At 44.2% G+C, this 11047-nt stretch overlaps 2 protein-coding genes across 2 annotated transcripts; one reads left to right on the forward strand and one right to left on the reverse strand.

Annotated features, from left to right (window-relative positions):
• Window positions 1–255: 255 nt before the first annotated feature.
• Window positions 256–5463, reverse strand: rps15a (ribosomal protein S15a). The gene is made up of 5 exons (XM_042341246.1): window positions 5431–5463; window positions 4095–4232; window positions 3214–3293; window positions 2460–2545; window positions 256–387 (listed from the first exon to the last, which is right to left on the reverse strand). The coding sequence occupies exons 2-5, from the start codon at window positions 4225–4227 to the stop codon at window positions 294–296; spliced, it is 393 nt and encodes a 130-aa protein (XP_042197180.1). The 5' UTR covers window positions 4228–4232; window positions 5431–5463; the 3' UTR covers window positions 256–293.
• Window positions 5464–5631: 168 nt separating this feature from the next.
• Window positions 5632–10103, forward strand: LOC103178797. The gene is made up of 5 exons (XM_042341095.1): window positions 5632–5654; window positions 7649–7900; window positions 8778–8939; window positions 9156–9363; window positions 9772–10103. The coding sequence occupies exons 2-5, from the start codon at window positions 7664–7666 to the stop codon at window positions 9882–9884; spliced, it is 720 nt and encodes a 239-aa protein (XP_042197029.1). The 5' UTR covers window positions 5632–5654; window positions 7649–7663; the 3' UTR covers window positions 9885–10103.
• Window positions 10104–11047: the final 944 nt, after the last annotated feature.

Below are 11047 nucleotides of genomic sequence, written 5' to 3' on the forward strand. Positions count from 1 at the left end.
AAGGAGGGCTCTGGTCCGCTTTCAGTCGACCACCAGAGCTGGTTTTACAAGAAAAAAATAATGGGTGACCATATGAAAATGTAGTCCCTGCATAAAAATGTGCACATTTCAGTTACAAGATTTCTTGTGAATAGCTAGATCCAGGGCATTAATTCACCATTTACATAGCCAAATGCCGTTTTGAGTCATTTCCCCCACTTCTTCAGAGTGGAAAAAACAAACTGGCTATTGGGACACCAATTAAGACACAGAATATAGTTTGAAATCTTTTATTACAGCCGTTTTTCATACATTTAGAAAAAGAATCCAAGCATTTTCCCCCCTGTGTGTTTTCGCTTGGCTTCTTCGTGGTCCATGATGCCAGCTGAAGTGGTAATAACGATGAACCTGGAAAGCAGTGAAAAACATTGAAAACATCAAGGACAAGGTTTACATCATCGCTACCTGTTAACAGTCAGTGTGTTGAGGGGCAGAGGAGGAAAGAAGTGATTAACATGACGCATAAATTTGACAGAAGCAAGAAATAAGAGGTGGCTGATGTCACCTCTTTTAATAATTGAATAAAAAGGCTATTTTTAGCGTTGACAAACTGTCTTATAAATCTCTCAGACAGCCATGAATCAAAAACAGTTTTGTTAATAATTAGGTTAGAAAATAAATTTCAGGTCATGAGCAATTTGCCATCATGAGACATCTCAAAAACTTGATAAAGCACTATATCAAAGTTAAGGATTATTATTATAATTATTATGTAGCCAGCCTGTTTCTGGCTCATGGAGACAAATCAAACAATGCTTCAGACATTGTGTGTTTTTTTCCCAAAACAAATACAGAAAGAATTAAATTATTACAAGCCGATTTTTCTTGATCCCAAGTAACGAATTTATATATAGCATTGACATTTAACTGAAGGAAAACATGGCTTTTGAAAAGTTCACTGAATTTTAAGAGCAGTCCACATTTTGAGACTATCAAGGCCAACAGTTTAGTTCAGACTCTTTACAAGTCTTTCACAAATAACTACCCTAACTTTTCAGGCACTATTTTTCCCCCCCAAGACTACTAGTTACAAGTAGAAATTTCAACTCGAAATTTAACAGATTTTGGTTAGCTTGTGCAGAATACCGCTAATGCTTTAGAACTGTGCATAAACCTTTCAGATTAATGTTCCGTGACTTTGAAATATATAAGTAAATCAAATAATTTACCATGAACTATCCTCACAAGGTTACAATATTACAACTGACCACCAATATTTAGATATCAGCAACATACCCACATTCACAGCTGATAATTGTTGCACTTGATATAGCACTGGGTCACACCAGCAAAATATCTCAAAGCTCTTCACGGGTTAGACGGTAAAATATAGTGAGTGCGTTGTGTATGGCAAGCTGGCAGCCAATTTGCACCTGAGCAGATATTCCTACTCAATTTTGTCTAACGAAGTAGTTATTATAATTCTCTAAATGTTTCTTTTAAATTAGGTTCATATCTTACTTTGAATGTTAGCTTTCCTGCTTTCACATTTTCAGTCATTAATATCATTACAACCTGCATTTATATGGCACCCCTCACCAAGGAAGTGTCTGAGTGCTGGCAGAATTTTGTGCCGAGCCAGGGCCAACGAAGGAAGTCCCTTCAGGAAACGGGCAACAAAATTCTGTACTACGAGCTATTTGAAATACAATATTGCCTGAGTGCTTTAAGCTGAAACAGCTCATTTGGGCCTCAGTATCCATTATCAGCATTATGGCTAAACCCCACCAGCAGATCCTCTCCGAAACCACAGAATTTTACATAGAAGACACTCCCTCATAATTAGTGCAAACCACCTCAACTATTTAGATTTTATTTTGCCATGCAACAATGTTGAAAGACAGGAGAGTTATTTCATATGCTGAAGTCATGTAATTAGTAACTACCAGTTCTACATTTCTTTAAGGGGGAAACTTGACACATTTGCAACACTAAAGAACTGACTGATCAGCAATAATAGGGAAGCTATATACATACACTCATACAACATTGCCACTAGTTTAATCCTGTTAAAATAATAAAAGAATGATCTTAATCCTTTAAAAACAAACACTGAATAGCTTATAGTAATTGATTTCTAACATTTACAAGCATTGATAAACAAAAGCAGTTTAATAAAGAAATCTTAGAATTAGGGAATCATTAAAGCTTTCACTTGAGAAACAGCTTCAGAACATGTACATTCTATCGTAGAACATATGATAATAATCGTTGCATTTGATATAGCATCTTATCATGTCTTCAACATGTATCAAAGTGCTTCACAGAATATACTGTAAAGTGAATTGAATGAATGTTTTGTGGGCGAAACTGTGTGTAAACCAAAATACAAGTCACACTTTCATAGCAATAATATTCTCCACCGATTAAGGAAGGCCCCTTTTCACGTTTTAATATTCAAGTTCACACAATAAACTTACCCAAACTGACGGGAAGGCAGGAGATTAGTTTGCCACTTTTCTAGACCAGTGAGTGGAACATTGAATCTGGGGCTAATGACACCACACTATTAAGGAAGAATGGGAAAAAAAGTCAATGTATATGATGCACCTCCATACAACAGATTCTAAGACCACAACACACCAAAAAAATCAGATCAGGCCTTATAATTTTTCCAAGCAATTCAAAAATATATTGCACTTAACAACATTCTTCAGGCCACACTACACCTTGAATTTTATACTCATCGTGAATGGTTTCAGAAAAAAAGATATACTAGCCTAAATGAAAGCAACCCAAATTAAATACTGATTCAAAGCTTTCTCTAGAAATTCCACAAAGCAAATAATCTACACCACTATACATGGTGAAGTACTGGACTGACCTGTATATGAATTAACATTAGGGATGGACCAGTTTTTAGCAAGGAAAGGCAAGAGAGGTATTCAAGGTTTCAGCAGTTGCCAAAGTAATTGCAAAGTAGTCACAGACAATGTCAGATACTGGTTAGCAAATTCTTAGGGGGCAGGAAGAGAATAATTTTTTTTAGAGAAAAGGCACAAGATCTTAAAAGCACAATTTCACAATTCAGTGACCAAGGAACATTCAAAGTTCCAAAATATGACCACACTAAAGAAAATCAGATTTACACTTTAATTTGATAATAATACAATGATGCAGCTCAGATTCATACAATGGCATGAATGGCATTAAGTGAGAACTTCTATACATTACCTTGTTCAGTCTGCCAGTGAGATTAACGACAATCTTTCCACTTCTGTGATCATCAATAATCTCAAACTCACCAATGTAACCTGCAAAAGAAAGTAAAAGCCATTAATTTGTGGGCCACCATGTAAAATATTTTTTTTTAAAAAAACATTGGATTATGTAATATATTGCTCTCCACTAACTGTCCAACCTCCTAACTCCATATCAGCCTGTCCTCCTGACACAAAAGGCGCTTTACAAATGTAATTTGTTGTTTTCCGCCCAGCGGATACCGAACGCCTGTTTCAGGTCCCCCCACTATTGGGCATTCAGGATCTCTGTCCCCACACTCTGGAACTCTATTCCGCAACCCCTCCACTTCACCCCCACTTGTGCATCCTTCAAGTCCCATCTGAAGGCCTTCCTCTTCAATAGTGCCTGTGGCACCCTCCCACCCCCACTCGGGTTGAAAAACCCCAGACTGTCCAGCGCCCTGGGACGTCTTCTCAACTTGAAGGACACTGTGGAAGTGTAAGTTGTTGTTTTATTGGGCAACCCCATCTAACTCAAAACTTAATAATACAGCCAAACGTCAGATTGACATTAGCTCAGAAAAATCTTTAAAACTAACCGTGACCTTTTACTGGATGTGCAGTGCATAGGCAGCAATCAAATTTGGGCTGAATTTTCACTTCCTCACCGTTTGTCGTTACCGTTTTAATAAGCGTCCGAACCGAGAAGCTCCGTTACAGGACGAGGGAATGCTTTTGAAGGTTCGAACGACGCCCGCGCAACCTTTGGCTTTTCGAAACCCCACAAGATCATTCGCAACGGGGCCCGTGTTACGGCCACACGGGTCCAACTGACCGCGCCGCGCAACCGATGAGTTAACAAGAGCACATTACCGTGCTTCATCATCACAGTCAGGAACCTCACGATCACTTTGGAGCACGGCCGAATGAGAACCTGGCGTTTTCCACGTTTCTCTGCGTTATTGATGCTCCGGAGGGCACTGGCGAGAACGTTCATCTGCACCATGATGCCTGGAAGGGGGCAGAGGAGAAAAGCCGCTCTCTTTACACGTCAGGACCACCGCTCAATGACACCCAACTCGCCACGATTTCAGCTGCCACCACTCAAAACTCTGTGGGTCGGCTGCCACTATAATGTGCATCTCTTTACCACCGCCCTCCCCTCCCTGAGACCTGTGGGGGTTTTGACCGTCACACAGAGAGAGCAGCAGATTTGAGGTACGAAGCCGGAGAGGATAAGGCATTGTGTGGACAACCCCCCCCCTCCACACCTCCCCCCACCCCACACATTCCCCCCCCCCCACCTCCCATCCCCCCCCACCCACCCATTGCCCTCCATCCCCCCCCCCCCACCTCCTATCCCCCCCCACCCATTGCCCTCCCATCCCCCCCCACCTCCTATCCCCCCCCCACCCCACCCATTGCCCTCCCATCCCCCCCCCCACACATCCCACCCCCCCACCCCACCCATTGCCCTCCCATCCCCCCCACCTCCTATCCCCCCCCCCACCCATTGCCCTCCCATCCCCCCCACCCCACACATCCCATCCCCCCCCACCCATTGCCCTCCCATCCCCCCCACTCCTATCCCCCCCCCCCCCACCCATTGCCCTCCCATCCCCCCCACCCCACACATCCCACCCCCCCCCCCCACCCATTGCCCTCCCATCCCCCCCCCTCCCACACATCAACCGTCACTCCTCAGCCCCAAACTCACTCGGCGTCCCTTAAGGCCTTCGCGTCCAAAAAACTTTTCCTACTTAAAAGCGGCGGCGGCGGCAGCGCGCGCGAGAGAGAGAGAGAGAGAGCGCGCGTGTGAGTTGAGCGTTTCCTCTCCCGGTACAAGACATTTGGTGCCAAGAGGTTTGGGACGAGAGCAACACCTCTCCCTCTCCCTCCTCTCCCCCCTCTCTCTCTCTCACGGCCTTAGCCTTTACCCGTAACTTTCAACCCACATGACGGCCGCCGCGCGCGGGTGAGCGGTTGGGGGGGAGGAGGGGGAATGGTGTGTGTGTGTGTGTGTGTGAGGGGGGGGGGGCACGGTTCGTAACGCCGTATTTTCGGCGGAAAACGCTGGCGCCGCCGGCCCAGGCCCCCGCCCCGCGGGCCGCCGGAACCCGAGCCGGCGGCCGAGCCGGCAGAGGCGGCCCGCGGGCCGGCGATGGCGCCGATATCCGACGGATGGCGCCGAGCCTCGCGGAGCCCCTACCTGTTCACCAATATGGCGGAAGAGAGAGAGGGAGAGGGGGGGGGGGGGGGCGCGCCGCGGCGCATGGCGGGAAGCCGGAGTCTCGCGAGAGGACGTTCAGCCGCGCTCCTCACCGCGAGATTTGAGGCCGAGAGGAGGGGGTCATGACCCACTGACGTCACTCCCCCCCTCTTCCTCCCCCACTCTGTCACCGCCCGAACACCTCCTCTTCACGGCCGCTGTTGGTATTTAGTCTGTGACCTCTCTCTCTCTCTGTGTCTCTCACTCTCTCACTCGGGAATATATATACGCGCGAACCCGTAACAATGCGCCGCCGCGCACCGCGCGGCTCCTGACTGACTGACACCGGGACTGACTGACACTCTGTGGCCATGGCAACGGCCTCCGGCATCGGGTGCGTTGCGAGGCGACTCTCCCCCCCTCCCTCCCGCCGGCCCGAGAGCTTCTCCCGGCGGTGATACACACACCGCGACATGTACACACACACATGTACACACCGCGACATGTACACACACACATGTACACACCGCGACATGTACACACACACATGTACACACCGCGACATGTACACACACACATGTACACACCGCGACATGTACACACACACATGTACACACCGCGACATGTACACCCACACATGTACACACCGCGACATGTACACACACACACATGTACACACCGCGACATGTACACACACACGTACACACCGCGACATGTACACACACACACATGTACACACCGCGACATGTACACACACACACATGTACACACCGCGACATGTACACACACACACATGTACACACCGCGACATGTACACACACACACATGTACACACACCGCGACATGTACACACACACACATGTACACACACCGCGACATGTACACACACACATGTACACACCGCGACATGTACACACACACACATGTACACACACACACATGTACACACACACATGTACACACTGCGACATGTACACACACACACATGTACACACACCGCGACATGTACACACACACATGTACACACCACGACATGTACACACACACATGTACACACCGCGACATGTACACACACACACATGTACACACCGCGACATGTACACACACACATGTACACACCGCGACATGTACACACACACACATGTACACACACACACATGTACACACACACATGTACACACTGCGACATGTACACACACACACATGTACACACCGCGACATGTACACACACACATGTACACACACACACACACACATGTGCACACCGCGACATGCACACATACACACATGTACACACCGCGACATGTACACACCGCGACATAGCGTTGCATATCGTCTGGTACATGTTATACGGTGTTACACACAGAGCTCTGCGGTGTAATATATATTGTTATATTGTACACCACCGTATATCGTGTGATATACTGATATATTATGCACAGCACTGTGTCCCACAATATACATTGCCATTACATGTTTAGTGTGAGAGTGTTATGGTGTTGTGCTGTACACAATCTATTGATATATGTATAAGTTGTACATAAGGCGCTATGTATTCCCGGCGGGTCAGGCAGAGGGCGAAACCTTGGGCAAGTTTCCTTACTCCACACAGAGCCTAATGATAATCCCTCAAAAAAAACAATAATAAATTGGTCATTTTCAATCCACGACTGTCTGTGGGACATTGCTGTGCGCAATTGGCTGCCGCGTTCGCCCACAAATATACAGTCAATTCACTTTACAGTCTATTCCGCGAAGCGCTTTGAGACGTTGAGAAGATGTGAAAAGCGCTATATCAAATGCAAGGATTGTTATTATTATGCAGTGTTATGATACACAGAATATTGTACTGTGCCCAGTGTTACACTCACCCACTGCCGCTCCCCCGGTCAGGCTCAGTCAGCTGTTTAATTATTTTCTGACATAAAAGGGACAACATAACCGTATATGTTATACATAGCACCAGCAATAAACCGCACATAGGGACCTAAATTATTGAATCAAGCGAAGAAAAAGTATGATGATCTGGAAATAAATTTAAAATGAGCTTGTATGAAATTTGTATGAAATTCGAATGAAATAAAAGTGTTTTTGGTAAATATAAACTGTCTTTAAAAATACAGTTTAATTGATACCCTGAAAGTTTCGGCCTTTATAAGGAAGTGAGGGAAAATTATATAGGAAACAATTAAGTTGCATTTTTATGTTGTCGTTTCAGTGCTCACTTTACCTGATGGCAAATCAAGAAAAGGCAGAAGTGATAACTGACTATGGCCAGGACAACGCAACGAACAGTATTCAAACTCACCAGAGAGAGGAGAAACCTGGGCTTCAGGAAATGTCTTCTGAAAAATGCTGTGTTGCTCAGGAACAAACAGCCAATTCTCTTAAAGGAAGATCTGTGAGGAAAACTGCACTGATACTGCAAAGTACACCTTTTGAAGCAGATTATTCAACCAGTTATAGTGAAGTAAGATCTTCATAATTGTTTTATCAAGTTACTATAAATATTGATCACGTAATAGATGGAGACTTAGTTAGGTTTTGGCTATAAATGAAACAATCTTCAACAAATTCAGAACAGTTTTGATGAGCTAATTTGCTTATTTCTATCCTGCAATATATGATAAACATTATATGATGGTTTATTGTGCAACGTTTTGTGTTTAAAATAAGGAAATCATGGAGCAGAGGCTTTTTACCCCACCCCTTCCACAGACCATACTTACCGCATACCTACCTGGACCAAACTCCGTACCCACATCTCATCAGTTCTGGCTCCCCATCAGCAAATGGATCAACTTCAAGATCCTCACACCCGTGTTGAAATCTCTTTAGTCTCTGGCACCTCCATACCTCTCCGACCTCATCACTCCCCAATCCACTACCCGGCCCCTCCGCTCGACTGGCATTGGCCTCCTGCTCGTCCCTCGCATCCTCTACCTCGCCTTCGGAGGTCGTGCTTTCAGCCACTTATGCCCTGAAACTCTGGAACACTCTCCCTCAAGCCCTCCGCCTTGCCCCCTCTCTCGTTTTTCAAGTCCCGCCTGAAAACCTTCCTCTTCAGCCGTGCTTATGACCACCTCCCCAGCTCGGATTCAGGCTCCGCCACTGTTAAGCGCTCTGAGACACTACAGTACATTTACTGCATCCCCTGAGGGAGAGTCCTGCATTACTTCTCCATCTCTCCTTCCCATCTCAGATTCCCACTGCGATAGAAGAGAGTAAAGGACGTGTAATGCATGTTGAGATATTCTCCTTTCAAGAGAGCACTTCAGCGTAAATTGTTGTTGACTAGGGCATCAGCGCAATAATAATAATAACTTGTTTTGTTCCTGTTTCTCTAGTCGTATGCTGGTAAAGACTGGGATGGTAAACGTGTTGAACGCTTCAATAAAGTTACGCCCTATCTGCCTCGTAACAATATAAATATGGATTTAAATGTGGATGAAGAAGTGCACATATCTACACTCACTAAAGACTCCTATTACGAGAAGGATATCATACCAGTATGTTCTGGAACATTTATTAGTAGAGATAATGATGTTTTAAATAGATGCATATTGCGCGGTTCCACATTTAAAATAGTTTGCTTTTGCAGTGAATTGCACTTTAATTATACAAATGCATACTGTAGTCTTGCTATTGACAATGTTAATCTCTTATGATGTGGAAGAATTGTCAACTTATTTGTTTTAACTTTTTATCCGTTTTCTTTCTGAAAGCACAACATTTTGCACCAAATAGGTGTTGAAAACCGGGTACATAATATTCGCGGAACAGCAATGAAAGAAATAACCAATCCACCAGAAAACAACATGAAATTGTGGATCTCATCATACACTGCTATGCATAATATCAGAGAAGAACAGCCACCCAGTGCGACCATTTCTGAATTTTTCCCGAAGCGACACAATTACAATATCATTACTGGTAAAAAAAAATTCTCTTCTGCTTATTGGCTTTGGATTGTTTTCTAATGCAGAGTGGTAGTGTTGCAGAGAGAGAAGGGAATAGAAGGGTTTGGGAGAGATTAGCAGGAAATGAAGGCTCCTACAGAGTATAAACACCGGCACAGACTTATTGTGCTTTCATGGTGCCATTGAGCTTGAGAACAGCATTTTTATTCTGTCCGTGGGAATTGTAACCTTACTTCAAACAACTGTGGGTATTTTAAAAGTTCAAAATCCAAAATAAACAGGTAGCAACTCACATTGTGCTATAATTTAATAGTGATGGTGAATTCCTTCTTGCTCTTGTGTTAGTAATAAACCATGTCTGCTTAAGGACCTGTGGAACATTGAACTGGATAATTAGATCAATTCTCATCACTATCCCCAGGTGAGGATGCAACAGATGTGCCATCAACAAGCTTCAAGAGAAGATCAGGAGACTGGATTCACCGCAACACAACACAACGCGGATGCTTTTATGATCGACTGTTTCTTCAATGAATGCGAGAGCAATCACATTTTGTTTTCTCAAAACTGTCTAACACTATGAAATTTTAGGTAACAATTAATATCCGTGTTGAGAACAAGTGTTTCTTGATTTGTTTGCAGTTTGATTACATGCAAGGTCAAAAGCACGGCTGTATGTTTGTGAGCCTTCTGTCTTCACCGATTATAACGAGCTCCAGTGTAAATGAATAAAACCTCAAATGTGAAGTCTAATGGTGGAAAACTGGTAGATGTGACACATAAGGGAAGGTTATGCAGCTATTGAGTAGCGAGCAAACTCATGCACGACTATCACTTTAAACATTTTAAAAAAGTATTTTGCAGCTTTTTATATTAACTGAAGAGACGAGTATCCTCTAATCGGAAATTACCTTTAGTGCTGGAGATTCTGTTTCAGTGCAATTGTTACAGAGCAATTATTTACACTTTTGGAACATACTGAGTGGACATTGCAGTTATGCTCAAGCTTGCACCATTATACAATAATTAATACCAGGTGGATTACCCTTCAACTCTTAAAAGATCATTAGAGCATGCAACTCCACAGTTGGCAGCAAGCCCACCAGTATTTTGCAGAAATCTCCATTATGTACATTTGATCATCAAGGGAATATAAAACAGGCAAAGCTGATCATTTGCCACATCTGCTGAGGACACATCAGCTGAGATGTTGACAATCCCCCGAACATTGATCTTGCTGCTCTGCACGGATCAGCACCTGAACTGCGGAGTCCTGTAGCTCAGTGGTTGGAGAACTCGCCTCGCAAGTGAGAGATCTGGGTTTGATTCCCGGCAGGGCAGAACCTTGGGCAAGTTTCCTTACTCCACACGCCTGATAATAATCCCTCAAGAAAAAAAAATAATAATTTGGTCACTCAATCCACGACTGTGGAACACTGCCGTGCGCACTTGATTACCGCGTTTCGCCCACAAAATATAGTCAATTCACTTTACAGCATATTCTTTGAGACGCCTGGGAGACGTGAAAAGCACTATATCAAATGCAAGAATTATTATTATAAGTAGATAGTAATGACTGGAAGCTCTACAGAGCGCAAACTACAGCATATTTCTGCCAATGATTTAGCCTGTTGTGTAATACTATCAATGAGGACTGAACGTGGCAGTCCAAATCCACAGTGCAAGGATTCTTAATT

This window comes from Callorhinchus milii, unplaced genomic scaffold (assembly GCF_018977255.1).
Source record: "Callorhinchus milii isolate IMCB2004 unplaced genomic scaffold, IMCB_Cmil_1.0 Scaffold16, whole genome shotgun sequence".
Lineage (NCBI taxonomy): Eukaryota > Metazoa > Chordata > Chondrichthyes > Chimaeriformes > Callorhinchidae > Callorhinchus > Callorhinchus milii.